A 27,750-nucleotide genomic window follows, 5' to 3' on the forward strand; every position below is an offset into this window, starting at 1 on the left:
GGTAAGTGCATATGTTTTAAAATGTTTACTGTTTTTTTTTTCGTTAGATGTATGGTTTGGTTACGTGCATATGTGTACTTAGTGGTTTACTGTTTTTTGGGGGGTATAATTAGGGTTAGTGTATGTGTGTATGTGTTTGGAAGTGTTTTATGTTTTTTTTTTTTTTTGGGGATTGGAACAGCGATTTCTTTTCCTAGGAAAGAAATCTCTGTTCTGTGGTTTCAACATTTTCAGCTTTCGCTGAAAATGTGTCGATGAAACATCATTCGCTGTTTTCAGTGTTCGGTGTTGCATCATAGACCAGGAATCAATCTGACTCAACTGAAATTGTGGAAGCACACTGTACTACAGTGACACTATGAGCTACTAAAGCCCAAAACAATCATTACTCTAATTACATTAGTAAGCAAACACATAGTTTTCAAGGCTTCACAATGAAACCAAAAGAAAGGGGTACCCAGTAAGTGTTATAAGTGACATCACTGCATTTCAAAAACAGAAATATGGATTGTATCACAACAGTGCACACGTTTACTGATTTCATTGCAAAAGTACTGAACAGCAAACTATGAGATGCAAGACCTCCAGATTAAAATAATTTACAGTGCAATACCTGTACAAAAAGGACATTTCTCCAACCAAAAAGCAATCCAGTCTGAAGCAGCTACTAAAATATAAAACTATACCCAACAGGGTAAAAACTAATAAAAATAAAAACACAAAGTTCACGAACTACACAAAACTGTTTAATGAAGAGCTGAAAGGCTCCCAAATACTAAGCGCTTTCATCATCAACTGATGGCTTCTTCAGAGTAAAAGGAGCACATAATCACATGTTTTAAATACAAAATTCCACATACACTTTAACCAATCAATTTTCTTGATTAATTACAGTCCCAATATACATACTGATCAAACTCACTAGTGCCTTAACACATGCACACAAAACTTACTAAAAACATGTGCTAAAAATATTTATTTGTTTCCATATACACTCATATATAATCACTTTAAACATGCTTGTTGCACATACATCGATGTCAAAACTTGTGTTTATGAAATCACTGACTTTTTTTATAATGAATGAAGACTAAATGACTTTAAACAACCATAACCCTTTGTTTCAAAATAGGCTTAATGGAAATGTAGTCATTCAGCCCAGGATAAGTTGTTGCATCTAGAATCACCTGCCATTTAAATTCTAAAGACTCTACTCTAGTATTGTCATCACCCCCTCTCTCATTTTTCAACACCCTGTCAATTACAAAAAATATAAACTTTTTGAAATGCACACAATTCTTGGAATGTAAATACAATGCATTGTGGCTGTCCTTGTTTTTGACGGCCCTCTGGTGTTCTGCTATCCTTTCCTTTAGTCTACGTATGGTTTTCCCTACATAAAATCCTGCACACGTTATGCAAGTTGCCAGGTATACCACTTTTTTGGAGTTGCAACTACATCTACCTGGACATGAAACTGGCCTTATTATACCCCCTCACAACCACATAGAGTCCATCATTGATGTATCTACAGTACCTGCATGACCCACATTTATACATTTGTGAATTTGTAAATCTACTTTGTTGTTTTTCAAATAGATTCTTTAGGTTTAAACCTCTTGAAAAAATTACTTTTGGTTTATGACCAAATTCTTTTTGCATATCCATATTAAATGCTAGGTCCCAAGATCTCCCAATAATCTCACTAATGTTATATGCCTGTGAATTGTACTTCAAGACAAGAGCTCTTGAATCAAACATTTTCGAATGAAAAGACTCAATTCTTTCATTCACCTCACTAATTGCAGTATTTTCTACCAAAATGGGTTTAAATGATGTCCACCTTCTTTTCATCACCTCTTTTTTAACTGATATCAGCAATTTCAATGGATAACCTCTAACCAAAAACATTCCTATTAATTTATACATCTCCCTTTGATAAATCTCATCATTACTTACAAGACATGACAGACGAACCATCTGCCCCTTAATTACACTTTTACGTTGATATAATGGATGACAACTTGAAAAATGCAAAAGAGAATTACTATACGTCTCTTTTCTGTGTATATTACTTTCTAAACCTTCACTTGTCTTGGTAAGTTTAATATCCAAGAAATCAATAGTCTCATTGTCCCACTTATATGTGAAAGAAAGAAACGGAGTAGTAGAATTAAGATATTCCACAAAATTCCTAGCTTCATCTTCATTTCCCTTCCACAAAACAAGTATGTCATCTAAAAATCGATTGTATAATACAATATGTTCAAAAAAAGGGGTAGGAAACACAAAGGTTTCTTCCCAATGCAATAATACCAGGTTGGCAAAAATGGGGGCACACTTGGCCCCCATAGCCACCCCTGATATTTGATGGTAAATTTCCCCCTCAAATGTCATGTAATGTTTTTAAGTACTAATTCCATGAAATTAACTACATTGTTCAACTTTGTAGCAGTCAAATGTTTACTTCTCAAAAGACTTTCTCTAAAGTATTCCAACCCCTCTTCTTGAGGTATTGTAGAAAATAAATTGACCACGTCTATAGTAAGGAACGACCAAACCAAATCACCCTTGCCAATAGTACTTAATCGTTCTAAACAATGCCATGAGTCCTTCAATATATGCTCATGTTTGTTTAACAAACCTTGTGTATTCTTGTCTACATAGGCTGCCAAAGGTTCAGTTTTGGACCCCTTTGCTGCTACTATCGACCTGAAAGGGGGATCGTTGATATTTTTATGGATTTAGGGAATGCCGAACACTGCTGGTGTAATTGGGTGTTCAACTACCAAAAAAACATAATCTTTCTGTTGTATTCCCCCTTCCAACAAAGTATCCATTAAAAAGGTGTAAATTTTTTGATATGCTATATTCATCTCATATCTAGAAGCTCTTTGATAGGTGCTATCATCATTTAAAATTATTTCCATTTTGGCTGTATAATCAATTTGATAGGTGCTATCATTATTTAAAATTATTTCCATTTTGGCTGTATAATCAATTTGAGTCATAATGACCACCCCACCCCCTTTAGTGGGTTTCATTGTTCTAATTTCTTTATTGGTGATCAATTCTTTCAACACTAATCTCTCTTGTTTTGTAAGGATATCCTGTTCCCTAATTCTATTCTTCTCCAAATGTGTTCGTATAGTGTTAACCGATAATTTTTCAGACAATGCCACATCTTTATCAACAGGTGGAATAAATGTACTTTTCCTAATAAGTGTAGAAGGAAACAAGTCTTTCTGCACATTTTGCCTTTTGAAGTACAATGCTAAATTTAACTGCCTGGTATATATTTTCAAACTTATAATCAAATCCACAATATTGTAACAAAATGCAGGTATATATGTTAAACCCCTTTGCTAACAAATCATGGTGCATTTCCTTTATTTACAAAGCACTGAAATTATATATAGTGAAGCCTGCTTTCGTGTTGACTTCACATTTAAATTCAGCTGCATCATTATTCAAACATGGTACACTCATTGAAAAACTATTGTTAGCCCCTTCAACATTAACTGTAGATTCAACAATGTCAGTATTACATTCCAAAAAACTAAAAAGTGTGTCGCCATGGTTGTTAGTGTCAATTGCTTCATTGTTATAGTAAAAGTCTAATCCCTGGATTGTCTCCACCTCTGGTTGTTGTTGCCGTGCCACCGCCCTCTCGTGTTGTAATGGTTGTTCCCTTGTTGAAATTGGTAGTGGGAACTGTTTGACTGGTTCTCCGAACCCCCCCCCCCGCATTTTGTTCCTCAGGCGTTCGGATCTCCTCGGCCCCGGAGATGTTACTAAAAAACCTTGGTGTTCATCATTGCATTCCTCAGAATTGTGTTCATCATTGTAGTCACATACGTTGTCCATGTTGCTGTTTATATATATATATTTAATATTAATTGAGTCTTCTCATTCGAAAATGTTTGATTCAAGAGCTCTTGTCTTGAAGTACAATTCGCAGGCATATAACATTATTGAGATTATTGGGAGATCTTGGGACCTAGCATTTAATATGGATATGCAAAAAGAATTTGGTCATAAACCAAAAGTAATTTTTTCAGGAGGTTTAAACCTAAAGAATCTATTTGAAAAACAACAAAGTAGATTTACAAATTCACAAATGTATAAATGTGGGTCATGCAGGTACTGTAGATACATCAATGATGGACCCTATGTGGTTGTGAGGGGGTATAATAAGGCAATTACATGTCCAGGTAGATGTAGTTGCAACTCCAAAAAAGTGGTATACCTGGCAACTTGCACAACTTGTGCAGGATTTTATGTAGGGAAAACCATACGTAGACTAAGGGAAAGGATAGCAGAACACCAGAGGGCCATCAAAAACAAGGATAGCCACAATGCGCTGTATTTACATTCCAAGAGTTGTGTGTATTTCAAAAAGTTTATATTTTTTATAATTGACAGGGTGTTGACAAATGAAAGAGGGGGTGATGACAATACTAGAGTAAAGTCTTTAGAATTTAAATGGCAGGTGATTCTAGATGCAACAACTTACCCTGGGCTGAATGACCACATTTCCATTAAGCCTATTTTGAAACAAAGGGCTATGGTTGTTTAAAGTCATTTAGTCTTCATTTATTATAGAAAAGTCAGTGATTTCATAAACACAAGTTTTGACATCAATATATGTGCAACAAGCATGTTTAAAGTGATTATATGTGAGTGTATATGGAAACAAATAAATATTTTTAGCACATGTTTTTAGTAAGTTTTGTGTGCATGTTTTAAGGCACTAGTGAGTTTGATCAGTATGTATATTGGGACTGTAATTAATCAAGAAATTTGATTGGTTAAAGTGTATGTGGAATTTTGTATTTAAAACATGTGATTATGTGCTCCTTTTACTCTGAAGAAGCCATCAGTTGATGGTGAAAGCGCTTAGTATTTGGGAGCCTTTCAGCTCTTCATTAAACAGTTTGGTGCAGTTCGTGAATTTTGTGTTTTTATTTTTATCAGCTACTAAAATATGTCTGCTAAACATATATGACAGTATACTCAGTCTTTAAAACCATTGTGCTCTTTGATCCTTACTGCCTTATTGTACCATTTTTCTTACTGCACTATTTTCAGACAAAACTAGTAGCTCTCAGATTTTCAGTTTCAAATGCTACTGTAAGTACCCTTAAAACATAATGAACACAGATGAAAGCCTGGTGTGCATCATTGTGTACATATATATGCTTCATTTGTATGGGGCATGCTGCCAGATATGTAAGTGGTATTACCCTTTCTACCCTAGTTTTCTAATTTATCTTGACAAGTAACAATGTCTAGAATGCAAACAATGTAGTGTACCATGTAATAATGCAACAAAAATATTCATCTTCACAACTGCTTGTTTGAATGCTGCAACTTTCTAATCAAAAAAGTGCCATAACACTGCTGGTTGCCCTGTAAAAGAAATAAAGCTATGCAACCATGTTCCAAACTCAGCAATGGAAACACACATATAAAAATCAACATAAATTAACCCGAACTCTTAATGCTCCAACCAGAAAAACACTCGGGAGCAGAGCAGAACCAGCAAAACACTCGAGAGCAGAAAACTCTCTGTACTGAAATGGGCAACAACAAAATTCGATGATTTCAGTAATAAGAAAACTCGGGCAACAAGTTACAACAACAAAACCCAAACTCTCCTTATCTGACAGCAATGATAAGCATAAACACTCGGGGAGGCAGCATAACTCTGTACCTGAAATACTTGCTTAACGGAACAGCTAGTTTAAATTCTGCACACATAAGTAAGGAGTGGACTTCCATGTTGGCATGCTACGCATGCATGGGTCCTTAAAGAAGCTGCCACCATGGAGTTTATTTATATTTTTTAAATTGTTGAAGCCTCATGTCCAATTGCCAGGTAATTACTGAAGTTTGTCTTGCAGTTGTAAAACTGTGTGGGGGGGGCTCCATTTCCCCATCGCCCTATGGTTCCAGTGCCCATGAATACCACCCACACCTACACAACACACTCACACATATATGAAGGTCCTAAACACAAACATACCTAAACAAAAGAGACCTTCAAGGCAAAAACACACGTGAACTCCACTGTTCACCACACCAGACACCGGACATAGTCCACACACCTGTGTCTCACAGCCACTAAGGTCTAAACATAAACCCATCATATTAGTCATAGGGGACTTTATTGTGAGACACACAGCTGTGCCCCTCACCAGGCTGGACAAGGCAAAAGTCACAGTTAGTTGTTTGTCAGTTGCCAGAATCCACCATATCATCCATGCACTCAAGTCTCTCAACAAATACTGTTATGACTCTGTCATAGTCCACGCACCTCCCTGGACTATATGAAGAGAGACATGATAGACCTTGCCAAATATGTGTCCCAGGCAGGTATGTTCCTAGCCTTAAGCAGTATTCTACCATCACCCAGAATGATGCCTCAATACAAACAGAAAATGATTGACTTTAACAATTGGCTTAGTTTCTGGTGTCATTCCAAGGGGATCCAGTACCTAAAAGCCTGGGATGACATAACTGACAAACCCCGATGCTTTGCCAGAGATGACCTGCATCTGTCTCCCTTGGGCTTCAGGCTCCTGGCAATGGCAATTGCCTCCCCCATAGTGCCTTTAAGCAATGCCATGAGGTCAAAACTACCAACATGAACATCTCATCAAAACATAAATTAAATATCATGCTGTTAAACACTAGGAGTCTAAACATGAAACTGCATACATTGCAAGCATTCTAAACTCTGGAAGATGCTGACATTTGTGCAGTCACAGAAACCTGGTTCAAAGCTCTGGAGAGCACCTCAGCCACACCAGGATACTCATCCTATCATATACTCAGACCCCAAACCATGGGCAGAAAAGAAAAAGGAGGTGGAGTTGCAATATATATAAAAGACCTACACACCTCCAGACTGGTCAAACAGTATGACACACAGGAAACACTCCAAGTGCAGTTAACAATTGACAAGACCCCTATTCAAATCATAGCTAGCTATAGGCCTCCATCTTTGACTCTAAATGTCCACTCCACCTATCTGGACCTCTTTGAATCTATAAAGATTTAACCCTTTCCCCTGATCCTGGGTGAATTTAACTATTGAACCATAGATTGAAAGAAATACTCATGCCAAAACACAAATGCCCAGAGAGTCCTTGATTTCATCAATACAAATGCCTTGGACCAGTTGGTCGACACCCCCACAAGAGGTGAAAATATCTTGGACTTGGTATTAACCAACATGAGTAACCACTGCAGCATCCCTACAGTGTCATCATCCCTGGTAAGATCTGACCACAAAGCGGTCACTTTCGAAGTCACTATCACCCCCAACCCCCACCTAGCTAGGGTCAAGCAAAAAAACTTCTCCACAGTTGATTACAACCTCCTGAGGGAAGGTATAAACTGCTTCACAGCCCCCTCCCATCTACAGGAACTGGCACATATGTCCAAACCTACACCAAAGTACTATATGAGCATTTATATAGATGCATGGAATCAAAAATACTCAACAGGACGAAAGCATCCTCCTCAAGGAAGAGTAAACCTGTCTAGTGGACATCTGCAATAAATAAACTCTAAAATAAAAGGAAAAATTGTTGTCCGGGACCAAGAAAGAGCAGGTGCTTATTTGGAAGCAATCTCTCCTTAGCTTGAACAACCAAATAAGAACACTAGTGAAATCCTACAAAGCAAACTTCGAGTCCAAGCTGGCCACATTTACTAAAGACAATCATAAGGCCTTCTTCACATATGTCCGCAACTTCAAGGGAAACATCCAGATCTGCTCAGAACTGGCGGTTAAGGACACCACATACACAAATGCTGTTGATATAGCCAACGTGCTGGCAGACAGGATCAGCGAAAACTTCACCCTTCTGTCCCCCCATCAGTAAAACAGGACATTCTTAGTACATGCCCCCCCTCCCCTTATCTGTAGTGAGCAAGTTATCACTGCCCTCTCAAAGGCAAAAAATACAGCCTCCATGGGACTCAATAGCATCCCAGGCTACATCCTACATGAACTCAAGCAGGAGCTTGCAGCCTCATTAAGCACCCTATTCAACCAAAGCTTGAGTACCGACTTCATCCAAGCTGAGTGGAGGACAGCCACTGTCATCCCTTTGCAGAAAGGTGGAGGGTCCACCATTCCAGGAAATTATAGACCCATCTGCCTAACTAGCCTGATCTGCAAGGCCATGGAGCAGATTATCATGGACCTCATTAACAAGGACATTGGCAACCTCCAGATACTCAATTCCACACAGTTTGGTTTCATCAAGGGGAGGTCATGCCTGTTAAATTTGGTCGACTTCTTTGAGACAGTCACCAAGGCCATGGACAAGGGGAAGGTAGTGCACACCACCTAGCCTGACCTGGCCAAAGCATTTGATACTATTCCCCACCCAGGTATAATAGATAAACTCTCTCAACTATGCTTCAGTCCATATGTTACCAGATGGGTAGCAAACTGGCTCGCTGACAGAACCCACCTTGTCAAAATAGGGGAAGCCACCTCAAGCAGTAGACCTCTAACAAGTGGTGTACCCCAAGGATCAGTCTTGAGGCCTCTGCTGTTTGGGATATACTTTTCTGAGGTGCAGGCCAAAACCAATGGGATATGGCTGACTAAGTCTGCAGATGACTGCAAGCAGGGTGCCTTCATCAATTCCGCTAGAGCTGTGGACATCCTTCAAGAGGGTCTCACCCAAGCAAATGACTGGTGCCAGAAACATGGCCTCAAACTGAATGCCAAAAAATGCATCATCCCCTTTGGGTAGAGTGACATCCCAAAAAATTATCACATTGATAATAAGGTCCTAAGCACGCAATCAGTCATGAGGGACTTGGGCACCCAGGTTGATAGCAAACTGGCTTTTGACCACCATATTGCCTCCGTTGTATGGAAAGCTTTCTACATGGCCCACCTCATTAGTAAGGGTATCTCATCTAGGGACAAGGTGGTCATAACATCCCTTATAAGACCCATTATTGAGTACAATGCCCCTTTTGGCATGTACCTCACAAAGCACATGCAGCAACTGGAGAGACCACAGAGGTTCCTCACCAAGAAAATCCAGGGCCTCAAACATCTATCCTACACAGACAGGCTAAAGGCTCTGTCCCTCTACTCAGTCTCCTACAGACTCCTCAGAGGTGACCTCTGCCTGCCATATAAAGCAATCTTAGATCCCTCCCTGATGGGACTGCTGTATATCTGCAAGTCAAGCTCCACTTGAGTAAACCACACGTGCAACTTTAACCTGGTCTGTGACATCTATAGGACTTGTTGGCGGGACAGATTTTTGTCCTACAGACTCCTCTTTTTGTGGAATAGACTCCCTCTCCACGTCAAGCAGAGTACCTCGTTAAACCTTTTTAAGCACAACCTGGATAACTGGATGGGGAACAGAAAATTCACCCCTGGGATTCCACCTGTGTCTCTGCTGGACATTGGCATAGGGTGCTGACTTGTTGGAACATGGGCTAAATTATTGGCTAGGCTTGTAAGGGGCTCTGGGCCAATAGCCTAGTAACTTCCTATGATCCTATGAACATAATGACAAATCGAATGCAGGAAAGGACATTTTGTAGCATTTACAGACTCCCAGGCATGCTTTCCTAACAGACAGCTTTCTTCTTTTTCCTAATCCTTCTGGTTGAAGCACACTAATGACTTCTTTAAAGTTGAGTCCATCCTATGCAACATGGGAGTGCCAAGGTCCACTTGCAGTTACTTAATTTGATTGTAAAAGAAAGGCACTGCACTCTAAGTAAGAAAACACTTTATGTAGTCACAACTGAGTACAGTTTCTTTAGAAAACTGACAAGTCTGATCTCTAAAGAGGTGGGGGGATAGTCCAGTCTATTCTACGGTTTCCTGTATACCAGTAAACAAAAAGAAGAAGAAGAAAAAAACTTTAAAGTAGGCAGCCATTTTAATGGTTAAGCAGACTACAAAAGTATGTCACTAGGTTGTAGAGCAGAACTGGGTTATTAGACTCCAAAATCAGGATGTGGGTACATTTGTACTTTTAAAAGAACAAATCAGTCAAAAGGGAACTATGATGTACAATTATTTGCACCTACACTGACTACTTTCCCCAATGATAATTTAGGTAATGCTACCCTTCACTGTCAGCTTGTTATCTGTAACAGAAGTGGCACACATTCTGAAATTCACAATTACAGAATTAGCAGTTGTAAACCAGCATATACAAAATGATTTCAGGACCATTTCCTGTGTTATCCATACCTCCCACAGTCTAACATCTGACTCACAATTTGGGGCAAGAGGAATTACCCTCTCCAGTGACAAATGTGAGTATGGACTTGCCTCTTTCCCATTTCTAAACTTCATGTAGCAGTGCATATTCCAGCCATGGTGCTGTTTCTTCATGAAGGATTGCCAGCAAAGATAAGTCTAATCATCCTGACTTTATTTTTATAATGTTTTAGCTGTACAGTGACAAGTACCTCATGACAGCCAAACACCAGTTTGCAAGTTTTTTTTGTCAAAATACATTGCTTTCTCCATGGTTGTGATTCAACAAGCTAGGTGAAGAAATCAGTATGGTCCAGATTGTCTTTGAAGTCTGACTGGATTCTTAAATATTATCCAGGCATACTAATTTAACAGACTAATGAATTACAGTAACTTGTGACACAGTCTCAGTGCTCCTATGGGACAGCAAGGCTACTTTCTTCAACTGCTAACATCATTCTGTACTACTGGTAACCAAGAACGTTAATAAGATGGTAAAGCTTTTCTAAAGAATTCTCCTCTTCGAGGAAAAATGGCCTACCCCTTTGAAGCTTAATGCAAGACTTGCCCCATGTGTAAAGGAAATTAAGTTTATTATTAGTGCCTATTGTAGCATTCCAAAAGATGAACTCTCTCTTTTTATAACATTTGCACAGCTTTAAATCTCATTTAACAGGTTATAATAAGAGTCCAGAATAAAATCAGTTCCACGCTAAATATAAAGTACAACTTACCACTGCTCCTGGGGGGCCAGCAAGTCCTTGTAGTCCCTCAGCTCCTGGTGACCCTTGTTCTCCCTGTTATAAAAAAAAAAAAAAAAAAAAAATTAAATTTATATCATGATATTCCAAAAAGAAACTCCCACAAAACTTGTCATTTTATATATAACAATACTCTTTCTTTATATTTTAAACTTTTCACAACAACATAAACAGAAAAATATGCATTTTACATCAAGACTGATTTGGAAATTTGTATAATTAATTTCTTAGTCTGCATATGCACATATATAGATGACTTGATAAAAAAGTAAGCAGGAATACATTTATATCGCAAATGCTTTGTTACAGAACTAATCAGCAATTTAATATACACAACATTTATTCATTCATTTATTCAGAGCTGATACATTTTACATTTCTTCATAACCTGTAAAAACACAGTAATATGACACATTCAAGCATCCTGCAGAATCCACAGACTTCTTTTCATAGGTTCCTTAGTAAGTACTAGGCTAGCTGCCCTTGCAGCCAATTTCTACTTTTGTGGTCAAAATTACCTATCCCATTTGGTTATAGACTGGTCTTACTCGTCCCATGGCCAATAATTATGTATTACCCCGAATTAAATAAATGGGGTCATACCATAGACCATTTGAGGAGACCCATGCATGCGGTAAAGCATTTAGGAGCTGCATCTGTCCATTAGTAGTACAGGGGGCAGTCCTGGGGTACATTTTCTGTTTCCCATCCATGGATCTAAGTTGAACTTGAATATGAACAGGAATGAACTTTGTTTTATGTGGATGGGGAGTCTGTTCCACAGCAGTGGTATCCTCTGTTTAATACACCTCTCCCTCTAAACCATTCTGTCGATACTGCAGAAGGGGATTAGATCCCTAGATTGAATATTTCTGATGCCATTTTATTTGCTGTTGTGCAGTAAATCCATCAGAAATGGGTTGGAGGATGCCTTGTACACCAGACACCTCTTAGCAGTCTGTAGCATACTGAGTATAGTGACAGGGCTTTGGATCAGTTCATGTAAGACGTGTTGTTTAGGCCTTGTATCCTTTTTATCTTCTCTCTTGTCATTTTCTTGTATACTGCAAACATTCCCTTTTTATCACATTCTTCTATTACTTCTTCCTCATTTTCAGTCTCGTTTTGCAATAAATTCCTCTCACTCAATTACTACAATCAAACCAGATTCAACACACTATCCTGCATTTATTCATCATATGCCTTTTCTCTCTGCATAGAATACACCTTATTTTGTCATAACACTAATAAAATGCATAAATACCTCACAAAAGTAATATATCTTAGGCTGACAAATTTTGTTAATCTGTTGTCATCCACAAAAACAATACTAGGTAAATGCTTCACAACATCATTTTCAATTTTTAAGAAAACATCTGCTTCCCACCACACCCCTGTTCATCTACTTCTTTAACAGTATTTGAAACAGAATGACACATTTTTGAAAAACATTCTTTCAAGTCCATTATATTAACCTCATCCACTCTAAATTGAACTATGAAATTTTATTTCCTTGACTGGAAAAAAATAAAATTATTCCAAGTAAAGCCATTCTATTTTCTTTACAAAAAAATATCCACTAAATAAACAGTCTTGAATATTACTTCACAAAAATGCTCTTTGCCCAAGTGAATTAATGATCTAATATTCTCTGCAGTAAAGCCAAGAAGTAATATCAAATTGTCACACATATAGTACCTATTAAGGGTCTACTTTTTTACACGAAAGCTTAAAACAGCGAATGCATATGTATCGAACCGAGAAACCATCGAAACACAATAAAAACAGAATTACACAACAAACATGACATGTAACAGCTGTAGGCAGGGGGGGGCAAGACGCCCTGCAGCCCCCCCCCCCCCGCTACTTTAATATATCAACTCGAGATCACACTACATTGAAGTAAACGGAAATCTCCACCTACGGAGATTTCCGTTTATAGTTTTCGATGGTTTGCACTTTCGATGCATATGGTTCGATGCATATGCATTCACTGTTTTAAGCTTTTGCGTAAATAAAGTAGACCCCCTATTAACAGTCTCTTTTGTTTTACTTCTAATTCTTTATTTTCGCTCACCACTTTCTTCTTCACAAACACATATTTTTACTCTCCACCATCTTCCTGCTTCTCCCATCCTTCCCTGGACCATAAAGGAAGACAAGAAATGTTCAAACGATCTCACACACACAACAGAAGTCACTCTACGGCAACCTCAATGAGTAGGGGAAGTTCCCAGATCCCTGGCCAAATTTCCCTTAGTAGTATAAATACCATCTCAGGTCTCCCCTAAATAGAGACCACCAGCCGATTGGACTAACCTAGTCAACAAAAGATAAATAAAATCAACTTAAATAAACAAATATATAAATAAATAAATAACGTGATATTTTCACATCTGCTAATTTAAATAGGAGGCATATCTGCAGTCTCATGTAAATTTTGGGTTGCTGTCTCACAGCACTATGAAAACTCATTTAGCATGCCTCATTCTGAAACGTTTTTAGCATTTAAGGTTGTGATTTCTGGACTCCTAGACAATCACTGTAGCTGTAATTGCTCTCTTTACTCATAATAATGAAATAAAGTACTGTCCAACCCTCTTGTTATGACCAATATAAATGTTATTTCTATGTAAAATAACGACTATCCCAGAATTTAGTACATTATGATCTGATGCTTTTTGCTATTATGGAAGTTATTATATAACTAAGCAGCATCTTACCTTTTGTCCTTGGATACCTGGAAAACCAGTATCACCTTTTGGCCCCTGCAACAAATAAAATTAACTTTTAAGTCATGTATTATACAGACAACAGAAGAGATGAACAATAATTAAACACACTGAATGCATTTTTTAATTAAAATGTCCAGCCTTATTGCTCCACTCTTTTAATAATGTTTGCAGTTTCTGCCACAATCCCTATCCTGCATTTAAGGAAGTGCTACAGACTATGCTTGGTAACTGTAGGTAAGGGATAAGGTAAAACCTTTGAACTCATCTAATGTGGAATAGCATGTGACAATCTTTGAAAGGCATTATGTAATGCAAGATATTATTCTGACATAGTGCATTACTTTGTACTGTGGGGAATACTATAAATACATAGACAAGGATGCATAGCTTGGAGACCGACTATGACAAATGTCCTAACATTACATTATATAATGATCACACTGTGCAATACCTCCTCCTACCCGGGGTTATCTTACTTTTTGCAGTAGCCTCTTTTCCCTTTTGATGTTCTTTGTGTCTTTATAAGCCACCACCCTCTTAAACAATATGTTCCAAGGGTCCGCTACACTCTGAATAAAAAAAAAATCTTCTTCGGGTTCAGGTTAAAGTAAGTATACTACACTTTCATCTGATGGCTTTCTTCTGCCTCTCATGCCTCTCAACTTTTTTGCTCAAGAATTCTAGAAGTTATAAATAATGGGAGACAAAGGCCCAAAATGATGGTTCATTTTTAAATGTTATTCTAATATACCTAAAATTTAACAGAATAAAATGTTTTGCATCTGTATCAATTTTTTGAACAGAAAGACAAATGAAACTCTAATGACTGAAATTACTCAATGACAATAATCTTCTGTGACTTGCTATAAAATCAAAATAAAAACAAATTGCAAGGGACAGGGCAAACGTGTGAGCCAAAATCAGGAACATTCTGCAAAGTCAGAAATAGTTGAGAGGTATGTATCTTACACATCTATATAACATTCAGTCTGTCTCTCTTTCTCTTGCTCCAAGTTTCTAAATTATATAACCCAAATTCAGGAAACTTAAATGCTGTTCATTCACTTTACCTGCCATTCCCACAATTACCATCATGGTCTTCTTCCGAATACTTTCCAGTTGTGTAATATGGTTGTCCTTGTAGGGTCTTGAGAAAGTCATAGAGGATTCCAACTGTGGTCTATATACCATGCAACAAAAGGGGAAACTCTTCCTTATCTATGTACTCCATGTTCTTCGTACTACAACTCAACACACTGTTATTTGTTTCTTTTGCCATCTGTACTTGCAGCCGATGGTTCAGGAGTGATATGATGATCACACTGAGGTGGCCAGGATCTTTCCTAACAAAGTATTCCATAACATTTAGGTGACCTTTGAGTTGTCGTTCTGAAAATGTAGAACCTTGAGCCCCATATACATCTTTTATCACCACCTGTAGAGGACTTCTAGGTCTCCTTTTCAGGACTTTTCCCATACAAGACTGTGGTCTTGATTTTTGTGTTATCTGTAGATAGGTTAGGTGCATTATCCACCATCTTCATCATGTCAAATTATGAGGTCCAAGCAGCGACACTTTAGGTGCTCCACTTATTGCTTCCTTTACCTCTGACAGCATTCTCCCTAAACATCCCCTTCTGAGTTCTTCCTCACAGGCATCATCCATTTTATAAGTTTCTGATGTATAATGTTCCACTAAGGAGATCATCATGGAGTTTGTAACAATAATCAGGTTTATAATCTTTTAGACCACAACAGTAATCAGGACGCATATTAGGTGCTATTGTAACACACATGCAGGTTGCTCCAAATCCTAACTATACTATGATGATGATAAATATTTTTCTTTTAAAGTGTCTCATCACAGTTTTGATCTTATCTTAGGGACTATGCCATGTAGTTCTGTGCTGCATTTTCTTCCCATTCTTGACTGTATGATGTCTAAAAGTAAATCCTTCATAAGCTATTTCTTTTCTCTACAGGACATCATTGAAAGCTCATTGAACTTTACCCCTTAGTGATGTCAGCACAGGGAGTGGATGCAGGTGTGGTCATAGACTTTAACAGATGCAACACAGTGCATGCAAGGGGCTCTGTCCATTGACGTCTATGGACACACTCCCATGATATCCCTTGAATAACGTCAGCGAGGTATATAATAGAATTATGTGGTTATATCCTTAATTAAAAGTTTATAAAGCTTATTATTAAGAAACTGCCCACATTAACTTTGGTAAGATGGGAGAGAAAATACATCAAGGCACTTCAGGTTTAAAGCAACATGATGTATATACAAACTGCAATGGAACAGTTTATGAAGTATTAAACATGTTTACCTTTAGTGGAATATTAATAGTTTGAGTGAACATACAACTTTTCCTAGATGGAATCGTTATAGATGATGATAGGGGGTCATCTTTAACACATGTAAAAAACAGTAACAGATCATTCCTTACCAACCTATACACAATCAAACTAAGCTCTTACACAAAGGGGTTAATATCTTAGATTGTCTTGATGTTATTGTGTGGAATATATCTGGCAAACAAACATATCATTTCATTACAATGCAACTTATGTTTGGGACAAACGTAAAAGCACAGTTACAATCTCTAGGTCATAACATGTTCGGAAAATGGGTGTAGTTTGTTCTTGATGGACTATGAGTAAGCTAAGTCTTACAGTATATCATAATATAGTATCAAGCATGTCCTTGTATGAAATAGGCCCCTTAATTCTGCGACCAATTGAGCAAGTTATCTAAGAAATCTTTGAAACATGTATTGGTCTCACAAGAAGGTAAACTGTCAACTCAACCTGGGTATCATCCACAAATTTAGATATGCAAATACCTTTTTTCCTGGGAAGGGGGACACAAAGATATTAAAAATAAACAGCCCCAGAACTGAACCCTTGGACATACCTTTATTTGTAACCTTCTTAGAGAAAAGGTGATCATATAATCTAACTGCATTAGACTGATTAACAACCCATTAAATGGTTTAACTTTGTACCGTGCAATGAATTTAGTATTGCTGGTTGAGGCACTGAATGAAAGTTTTTTGTAGGGTCTAAATAAATAATATCTGCAGCTAAAACTTGATCAACTGAGTCAATAAGGCTGGCATAAAAATTCAGTACACTACTGAAACAGGACGGATGTGTCAGAAAACCATGCTAGACAAATCCTCTGACAGATGGAGAATTAGGAATAAGTCTAAAAAGTACACTTTGAAGTACTTACCAACAATGCTAGTCAAACTCATGGGCCTGTGGTTATCAAGGATACTGAGATCTCCACTCTTCAAGACCAACAATAATTGCCTTTTTCCTCTCATTTGAAATACATCCGGGCTCCAAAGTTCTTGTAAATGTATATAAGACATGATACTCACCCGGTATAAGTTTTAATTACAAAAGAAGCTGCTAAGTTGAATTTGAGCTCATCAACTGCAAAGCTTTCTGGATCATACCTTTTATTCAGAACAGGGTAAATACTGTCTTCATTAGCACCTGGAAAGCCAATATCAATTACCACTAAATTATTCCTAAAAATATTTTAACAAATTATCACAGCTAATGAGCAATAATCAGTTATTGTTTGGAACATAGGAGCAATACTAGAGAGGCAATCACTGGGACCATAAGAGGCCTAGCCATAAACACCTTTAAGTAAGCACATTTAAACATTGTTATGATCCTTTATAAGTAGTTAATAGTGCCCAAAATCAAGCAGGACTGTACACAATAACCCTGGTGTAAATCTATGTGCATCCATTCAGTCATCAAGAGTAGCCTTAAAGGCAAACAATGTAGTACTCTGCTTAACCTGCAGTGGTAACATATTACATATTTTGGGAGTACATTGAGTTAGGAACCTATCTCTCCAGTGAGTCTTGTTTATATGTTGGTGAAGGTTTAGATCTCTAGTACAGCTATTGGTACAGCTACTTGTTCTGTGAAGAAACAGGAGGTAAAATAGGACTGGATCTTTCAGGTCTATGTCAGATGGCTGACTTTTTGGAAATTCAAAAAAGTATATCAGAGACCATAAGATGGAGTTTCCAAAAACTCGAACAAAAAAAAATCTACATTTTTTATGTTTTTGTGTGGGGGGGGGGGGGCAATCCACCCTGCACCCCACACACTCCCTGCAAATTATATATACCAACTCCAAGAATGCAATACAGTGAGAAACAGGGTAAATTTCTTGATCATTGCTGTACTACAATCTCCATTCAAAAGCTTTCAGTTTTCAAAAACTCAACCGTATGGAGTTCAAGTTTCTGAAAACTTGATCAACTGACAGAGACCTGGATCTTTCATGGTTTGGCAAGACACAGGCCTCCTCAGAGCAGCTGATAGGCTATTGAGTATAAGGAGTTATTCAAATCTATTGGGATAGTTGAAGGACTTAAGGCCTTTCATTTTTTGAATAAAAATCAAAGAAATATTGGCATGCTTATCACAACAACATTGCCTCAAATTTTGTAGAAGGTCTTCTTATATTGCCTTTGGTATAATTAACTAATTTCTATTAATAACTTATTTTTGCTTTCCTTAAATGTTGTCTTGTCTTTCTTGGCCATTTTAAATCTATTCATATTTTGGTAACTAGAAATATTAGATATACTACCGAGCAATGACTTTTCCTGTTGCCATATGGATCAAGAACTACATTCCACCAAAGTGGAGATGCATTATTATGTGTCTGAGCTTTATATATGGGAATAAATAGATCGGCAAGAGAGGACAACTGCTTATAAAGCATCTTTAAACAATTTAGAATACTGCTATGTTTTACATAGGAGTAAGAATCCCAGGAACAAAGATGTTTAGTTATAATAACAAATTATATCCTGTAGAAATGTTTGCCAATCAAAACTTTTGATTGGGTTTAGTATTTCTTGTTTCCAAATTCAGACTAGTACTAAAATGATCTGCATTACCATGCTCAGACTCAACAGAGCAGAGTTAAACATTATAATTCTGATTAAACCAAGGTGCCTTGAGAATGCTTCTTCTTTTTGTAGACTTTTTTATAGTCCGTTCCTAATTATTTCTTGTGGGTAGTTCTAGGCTCTCCTAAAGTACTTTTGTTGTAACGTTTATCGTATCCCTAATCTATATTGGGAAATTCAGATCTCCAGCTACTGCAGTACATTGTTGGGTAAAGCATTCCTATAGATTCTCTAGCAAAAAAAAAAATTACATCAGAAGCTAATTGCTTAGAACATCTATAAAAAGTGGCTATTTTGTAAGAAATATGCCCTGCTGTAATGCTAACTCCCAGCAGCTCATTGTTGTTACTACTAAAGTCATCTGAAGAACCAAAGAAATCCCTTAAATACAGAGCTAGTCCTTGCTCTTTCAGTTCACCCATGTCATACTGAGTCAAACGTCTTACTGAAGACCAGATAGACCACATCCAGTGGCACTCTGTCATTTTGTTGTACTGCTATCCAGTCATGGAACTACAGGCTTGAGGGGCTGCTCTTTATGGCAGTGAAGTTATGCAGGATTGGATCCTGTAGATGTCTGCCATTCAGAAAGGTCTCAAGGCTTTTTCTCTTTGGCGCTTCTCTTTCACCTTCCTGGACACTTCTGTCAGGTGGACAGGTCTGTCATTGCCTGTACTGGTACTGATACCTCCCTTGAGCAAAGAAAGAAATGAAGCTATTTTCTAGTAATCTAGTATTTTCCACTAGGTAGGGGTCTGTATCTTTTGAGGCATGATGTTTGATTTGGTTCTTGAGGAAAAATGGGAGATGACTGTTATGTTCCTAAGAGTTACAGTCCCTGATGTTCTTTTTTGTATGGTTTACTTTTCTGGAGGAATGTTATTAACTAGAAGTCTGGCATGTATTATATAAAAAAGGGAAATAGCTTGAGTCTCCTGTGCGGGCTGGTTAGAAGTCTGTCTTAATGAAATGATATACTACATAACTTTCATTTAAACATAAGCTAGAAATTTTGACAAAACTTATAAGTTACATGTTCTCTAGTAAAATTTTCCAATATTCTACAATGAAGCTAATATTTGTTTATTTTTACATGGTATAGAAGTTCTGATTGTGCCTTCCTTGGTAGATGTTTCTACCTGAATGGATCTCTCTCTCTCTCTCTCTCTCTTTCTCTTTCTCTCTCTCTCTCTCTCTCTGCCTTATTTTCTTTTGGACATCATTCCTATTAACTTTTCAGTATTTATGTTTGGATTTAATAAAAAAATGATGGGCTGACAAAACAAGACAACACAACTTGGAACTTAAACCCTGAAACCTCAATAAGAAAGGTCAGAACCCGTAATCAGAGGTAGAATCAGTAGGGAAAGGAAAACAAATCGATTACAGAAAGAAGTACAATCTTCATGTTAATCACAATGTGATCAAAGACAAAACTAATTAGATTTGCAAAAAATTTTTACTAAGTCTCTCAAAAGGATATCTCTACATCTATCACATTATCCAAGAGACTGCCAGAAGATTTCAGTTCATACAAATACATATTCTAAGGTGGGAATAAGGGAAGAAAAACTCTTTAAGGCTAGTGCAAACAGGGAGGAGATAACTATAGCTCAAGGAGGAAAACAGGAAATGGAAAAGATCATTGACTGACTGCACAGTATTTTATTAGGTGAGAGGATGGCGTCAGGAGAAAATCTACAGGAAAACTTCCTTGGCTGAAAGCTACAGTGTGTGTGGGGGAGTGGTAGTGGTGGGAGTGGGGTTGATGACAGCCAGTGTAGTCCTCTAGTCCACTGCTTTTGATGGCTCATTAGCACTCAACTCCATAACTGATCTAAAATATAAAAGGAAAGCTGCAACATTTGTCTAATATTCAGTGATGTAAGGAATGAAGTGATTACAAACTATTAACATGTCCTACAATTACTTAATTCAGACAAGAGATAATTAAATTTAATATACAAAGAGTTATTAATGTGTCTTGCAGTTTCTTTGGTTAGTCGAGTAGCTTACATACATTATATACTCTGCAAACATTAAGTAAAAATCAATGTACTTATTACTTTGCAAAGAATCTGCACTAGTTAGCTTGCACTACCGAAGTTAACTCACTGATTGCGGCAACTGACCTCACAAACACTAAAGTTGATTTAGACTATGATACACTAGAATCTCTGAAGCAGCTTATCATATTCAGCACTGTCAGTGTATTAGTTACAAGATAAGGCTGTGACCCGAGTAAATTTTACCTGATTACTTTACTTTAATATGTATCCCATGACCTGTGGTCTCCATTGTTGCCCAGACAGTCTGGTAATATATAAAGTAAAGGTCTTGGGCTCAGTTCTGTAAAGGATAAAAAAAAAAAAAACTTTTTCTAAGCTTGTTTCCTGCCTTTCTTGTGGGTAGTCTAGCCTGAATATAGATTTGCTGTGTCCAGGACTATTTGTAGGCTTCTAGGGCCCAAGCCTTTCTGTGTTGAAAGGAAGCCTTCTATCTTAATTTTGTTTCTTAGAACTAGACAGTTTTTTGTTTCAGCACTTGTTCAGAACTTATTGTAAGCACTAAATAAGCAACAAATTACTACAGCACTCAACTTTCCTCACTGTCTAGAGGAAAAAGTTTCTAGTACTTAACAAATAAGCACCTATCCAGGCATGTCTAAAGGTCAGCCCCCGGTGTTTTCTCCTGTCTACCTGATGAATCTGGGCATCTTGGGGCAATGCAGTAATTGCCTAATGTACACAGACAACCCTCTCCTCCTACCACCCAACACTACAACCTGTGAGAGATGCACTTATATAGCCAAACTGGAAGCAAAGCTCTCTTCACCCAAGACTGGACTAGACAGTCAAGAGGAGAAGGTAAACACTTGCACCACACCACACTCAGCACATAGTCCCTCAAAACCTACACCACCAAAACACACACATAGAAACAAAACACACACCTACATTCGCGGAGGCTCTCAGTAAAAACCTGCCCAAGCAACAGGGACCGCCAAAGCAGAAACACAAGCAACCTCCACCCCCCAACACAACCCAAATGACACATAGCCCACAAGCTCAGTGTGCCACTCAACCACAGCCCATAAGGAATAACAACGTACCCAACACTCTAGTCATAGGTGACTCTATAGTCAGGCACACTGATGTTCCACTCACCAGGCTAAACAAGGAGAAAGTTACTGTCAGCTGCCTGTCGGGTGCCAGGATCCGCCACATAACACATGCACTCAGGTTAGTCCACAACAAGTACAAATATGACTCTGTCATTGTCCATGTTGGTATGAATGACTTGAGATGTACCTCCTTGGACTACATGAAAAGGGACATGGAGGAGCTGTCCATTCTTGTAGCCCAGGCAGGTATGACCCTAGCCCTGAGTAGCATCCTGCCATCACCCAGAATGATACCACAGTACAAGGACAAAATGATTGACTTCAACAATTGGCTAAGCTTCTGGTGTCATTCTAAGGTGATCCAGTATCTGTCTGCCTGGTATGACATGATCGACAAGCCACTATGCTTTGCCAGAGATGGCCTGCACCTGTCGCCCCTGGGATTCCGGATACTGGCTAAGGCTCTAGCCACCCCTATAGTGCCTTTTTTAGGCAAGGTTCAAATGACAAATTCAACACCCTAACAGGTACAGGCAAGAAGAATCTGAGGGTATTGCTATTCAATGCTAGAAGTCTAAACCTCAAAATGCACTCTCTCGAGGCACTCCGTAAAATGGAGAACATCGACATCAGTGCAGTGACAGAGACCTGGTTCAAGGCTCCAGAGAGTACCCCTGCATTACCAGGCTATAATTCATACCACACCTTTCGGCCACCTAACCTGGACCGAAACACTAAAGGCGGAGGCGTGTCCATATTCATTAAGGATATCCACACTTCCAGGCTAGTTGCTCAGCATAATGCATCCGAGATTATCCAAGTGCAACTAACTCTGGGCAAGACCGCAATCCAAATTGTAGCTTGCTACAGATCCCCGACCATGCCCCAGGATTCCCACCCCTCATTTCTTAATACACTGGAAAATATTAGGGTACAACCTAACACCCTAATAATGGGTGATTTCAACTATCCTACCATTAACTGGGAAAATTACTTGTGTACCAACTCTTGTGCTCAACGTTTTCTGGAATTCATAAATTCCAATGCCATGGATCAACTTATCCATACCCCCACCAGGGGCAGCAATATCCTAGACCTGGTTATTACAAACATGGGCAACCGGTGCTCCACACCAGAGGTCAGTTCCTCGTTGGTCAGATCCAACCATAAGCTAATCGCCCTAGACATCCACATCCCTCCCCCACCCCCCATTAGGGAAACCACAGTAAAACATTTTTCCAAAGCCAACTTCACGCTTCTTAAGACAGAAGTGGCAAACTTCACGACACCCATGCTGACGGACAATAGAGGTATGACTGCTGAATCCTACACAAATGCACTTTATAAGCACTTACATGAGTGCATGGATCGTGCAATCCCTAACAGAACCAAGATGCTATCCTCCAAAAAAAGGAAGCCAATCTGGTGGTCCCCTGCCATAAACAAACTCTACAACAGAAGAAAGAAACTGTTGCAAAAAAGAGTAAAATCCCATGATTGGAGAAACTCCTGGTCAGCTTCAGTAAGAAGCTGAGATCCCTCATAAAATCCTCCAAAGCTAGTTATGAAAACAAAATCACCACTGACTCTAAAGACAACCACAAAGCATTCTATAGCTATGTCAAGAATCTCAATGGCAACACTCAGATCTGCTCTGAGTTACAGCACAATGGCACTAAATATACAGAACCAACAGATATTGCCAACATCCTGGCAGATAGGTTCAGTGCTAACTTTACCCCTCTGTCATCCCCTAAAGGGCCCATCTCTATACCAGAAGAATGCAAAGTTCCTGTAATCATGGCTGCACAGGTAAAAAACACACTATCCAAAGCCAAGAACACAGCATCCATGGGACCTGACGACATCCCAGGCTGTGTTCTACATGAACTACAGAACGAACTGGCACCCCACCTAAGTACCATGTTCAATCATAGCCTCACCTCAGGCTATGTGCCCACTGAATGGCGCACAGCGACAGTTATCCCACTCCACAAAGGGGGAGCCACCACTGACCCCGGAAACTACCGCCCAATTAGCCTAACGAGCCTGGTCTGCAAGGCTATGGAGCGTATCATCATGGAACTTATAAACAATGACATTGGTAATCTCCAAACTCAGGACCCCACCCAGTTCGTGTTTGTAGAAGGCAGATCAAGTCTCCTAAACCTGATAGACTTCTTTGAAGCAGTCACCAAAGCCGTAGATGAGGGTAAGGTGGTTCACACAGCCTATCTAGATCTTGCCAAGGCTTTTGACACCATCCCCCACTCTGGAATTATAGATAAACTCACTAAACTAGGTATAAATCCCTATGTCACAAGATGGGTTGCCAACTGGCTCACTGACAGAACCCGCACTGTGAAAGTAGCAGACTCCAAATCCAGCTTCAGACCAGTGACAAGTGGAGTACCACAGGGTTCAGTCTTGGGTCCTCTCCTGTTTGGTATCTACTTCTCTGAAGTACAGGCCAACACAAAAGATCTTTGGCTAATGAAGTTCGCAGATGACTGCAAACTAGGAGCCATAATCAAAACTCCAAAAGATGTGGACATCCTACAAAAGGGCCTTGCTGAGACAGATGCCTGGTGTCAAAGCCATGGCCTCAGGCTCAATGCCAAAAAGTGCATTGTCATTCCTTTTGGTAAAAACTCAGTACCCATGAACTACCACGATAAGAGACCTTGGGACACAGGTGGACAGTAGTCTCTCCTTTGATAATCACATCGCCACAGTAGTCAGGAAATCCTTCTATGTGGCACACCTCATCACAAAAGGTTTCTCATCCAGGAAAAAAGAGGTCATTGTTCCCCTCTACTCGTCACTCATTAGACCCATTATAGAGTACAATGCCCCTTTTGGTATGTACCTCACAAGACATCTACAACAACTGGAAAAGCCACAGAAATACCTCACAAAGAGGATTACCGGCCTCAAAGAGATGCCCTATGCAGACCGTCTCAAAAAACTGCAGCTTTACTCCATTGCATATCGCCTACTCAGAGGCGATCTCTGCCTAACACACAAAGCTATGTCAAACCCAGAGCTTTTAGACATGCTCCACTTAAAGAAATCCCAATCCCTATGAGCTACATGCTCTAGGGACCTAAACCTCATCACCACAATAAACAGAACATGCTGGAGGGATAGATTCCTGTCCCACAGACTTCCCATACTCTGGAACAAACTACCCATCTATATCAAACAAAGCTCCTCATTAGCACTGTTCAAGAAAAATCTTGATGACTGGATGGGAGATAGGAAATTCACCCCGGGGATCACTTCTGTGGCTCTGCTCGACAGTGGTACAGGAAGATAATTTTCTTGGGTGGCGAAAGCCAGGGTACCTTTGGCTAGGCTTATATAGGCCCTAGGGCCAATAGCCTAGTACCTACCTATGAACCTATGAACCTATAATCATGAGTTTTTTTTTTTTTATATTGGGCATTTTCTACCTTAAGAGACAGTGGTTATAGTGATTTTGAAGAAACCAACCCCAGTTCCTGATTATCTTGACTTTTAATGCCTCTAACTTTCCCTTTCTAGGCAGTGTTTTGGACAAGATTAACTATGTGCCATTTAATTCATTTTTAAAGGAAATTAGACTATATGAGTGTGCCAATCAGAAGCAGAATGCAGAATTAATCAACAATCAAAAGTGCCATCACTAAACTGCAACTGATTGAATTGTATACGAACATAGTAAGCCTGAGATTGTAGAAAGCAGAAAACCTCGATAGTGCTTGCGGAACCCAGCGGTGGCGAGTATAGTTTGTGGTGGCATATCTCCTGGTCTCGTTCAACCCAGCCCACCCCACTTGAAAGGCTCACAACGTTAAGGACTGCTACAGTACTGGATACATTGTTACCTATCAGCAGTTAAATTAAAATGAAAAAGGAAACTCCACACTCTACTGTGTGCGAATCAGGGAACAAGGTCATTATCTACAGTTTTTGTCATTGCTCTATAAAAGCTTAAATATTTTTACAACTACCCTTGGGACTCTGCAGCACCAGCAGGCACTGTTTAGATTCCATAGAAACTACTTCTTAGGAATTAGCAAATGTTAGGGCTGTATTTTGTGTTTCTTTTGCAGTAAGCAACTGGAACTTACCCCTGCAAACCATACGGCTGTGCCTTTACTACAGCTCATACTGATTGGCTCTGTAGAGTAATCGGGTCGGACCCTGCGTCTTTTTTCATTTATGATTCCCAGTTGCATAGCAACCAGAAACATGGAACCGAGGCAGTAAAAGATCTCAGGTTGTGCCATTTTTCATTCAAGCAGAAAACCTCACTAGTGCTTCCGGAACCGGCAGCTGGCGGGTATAGTGTGTGGCCATAAGAGTCAACGAATCTAAAATTATCTACTATTACCAGTAGCTAACATAGCATTAGCACACTGTATTTCATTAGAAAATGGTACTGTTGTATTTTCTACAGACTATGGGAACATTAAGCAGAGATATATGGAATGTTATGACTCTGTTAAGTACTGTTATAGGCCACAAAGGTGATTGTAGTCTGTATTACTAGGACTGAATTGCCCTCAACTACTATACAGCCAGTGTTTCCCTAACCACAGGAATATCTGGGGACAGGGTATTTGCAAGCTCTAAACTTATTTTCTCTTACTGGGTTACCTTACCTGATAAAAGACCATAGACCACTGTATTACGGGCTGTTATTTAGAGTGCATATGTTGTATCTATTGTGTCTATCTGTTATGCAGAAATGAGTAGTGAGTACGCAAATACTTTAATGTAAACTCTGACTGGTGCATGTGCAGCTCACCCAGTAATTACTGCCTGAATGTCTGGAAACATAGCTAACTTACAGGAACATCCCTTTGATATTAGTTTCTAATCTTACTTTCCCTCTCCTTCCTAGACATATCTCCCGGTCTCAGTCAACACCAGCCCACCCCACTTGAAAGGCTCACATCGTTAAGGACTGCTACAGTACTGGGTACATTGTTACCTATCAGCACTTAAATTAAAACAAAAAGGGAAATTCCACGCTCTATTGTGTGTGAATCAGGGAACAAGGTCATGATCTACAGTTTTTGTCATTGCTCTATAAAAGCTTAAATATTTTTATAACTACGCTTGGGACTCCGCAGCACCAGCAGGCACTGTTTAGATTCCCAAGAAACTATTTCTTAGGAATTAGCAAACTTCAGGGCTGTGTGTTGTGTTTCTTTTGCAGTAAGCAACTGGAACCTACCCCTGCAAACTATATGGCTGTGCCTTTACTACAGCTCATACTGACTGGCTCTGTAGCGAGGTCAGGTTGGGCCCAGCGTCATTTTTCATTTATGATTCCCAGTTGCATAGCAACCAGAAACACAGAACCACTACTAAAAACTCCTGATGTCCACCACGGCAGTAAAACTTAATAGTAAAATCAAAACTTTAATGAAAAGAATATAACATAAAATAAGCAGTCCTCAGTCTTCCAATAAGCGCTTTCGGCAAACATTGCTAAGTATATGATGTGGGAACTAGTACAATCAGCATAGACATTAAAATTGTACTGTTGCCTGGAGTATGGATGTACAAAAACATTGGAGCTGTCAATGGAGTTGCAAGCTTTGCATCTTAAGCACTTGAAAGTGCCCTTTCTATTAGAATTGGGCCTATTTCTTTCAAATCCATCTTTGTTGCAAATGAGACGTTTCAAATTCTTCTTATTCTTGTATAGGAATCTGGGCTGTTCACCTACAATGTCTCTTATTTTGTCATCGGTTGTCAATACCGGCCAAAACTTCCTAATAACATCACATACTTTATTGTCAGCAGTGTATGTTAACAAACATTTAAGTTGCTGTGATTGAGTTTTAGGATCCAGGCTGTCATGATGACTCGATGTGGGTTCAGAGAAGTAGGGACGTCCCTTTCCTCT

The 27,750-nt window shown here is 38.9% G+C and overlaps 1 protein-coding gene across 4 annotated transcripts in view; it reads right to left on the bottom strand.

The window, feature by feature from the left end:
* Positions 1-27,750, bottom strand: part of LOC122796547 (collagen alpha-1(XV) chain-like) — a 1,635,928-nt gene that overhangs the window by 475,119 nt on the left and 1,133,059 nt on the right. For all 4 annotated transcript variants that reach the window (XM_044065114.1, XM_044065113.1, XM_044065111.1 and 1 more), the window contains 2 exons: positions 13,749-13,793; positions 10,999-11,061 (listed from right to left, as the gene is read on the bottom strand). In XM_044065114.1, coding sequence (XP_043921049.1) covers positions 10,999-11,061; positions 13,749-13,793 — 108 coding nt within the window. The remainder of the gene's footprint in view (positions 1-10,998; positions 11,062-13,748; positions 13,794-27,750) is intronic.

This window comes from Protopterus annectens, chromosome 3.part0 (assembly GCF_019279795.1).
Source record: "Protopterus annectens isolate FY-2018-M chromosome 3.part0, PAN1.0, whole genome shotgun sequence".
Classification (NCBI taxonomy): Eukaryota; Metazoa; Chordata; order Ceratodontiformes; family Protopteridae; genus Protopterus; species Protopterus annectens.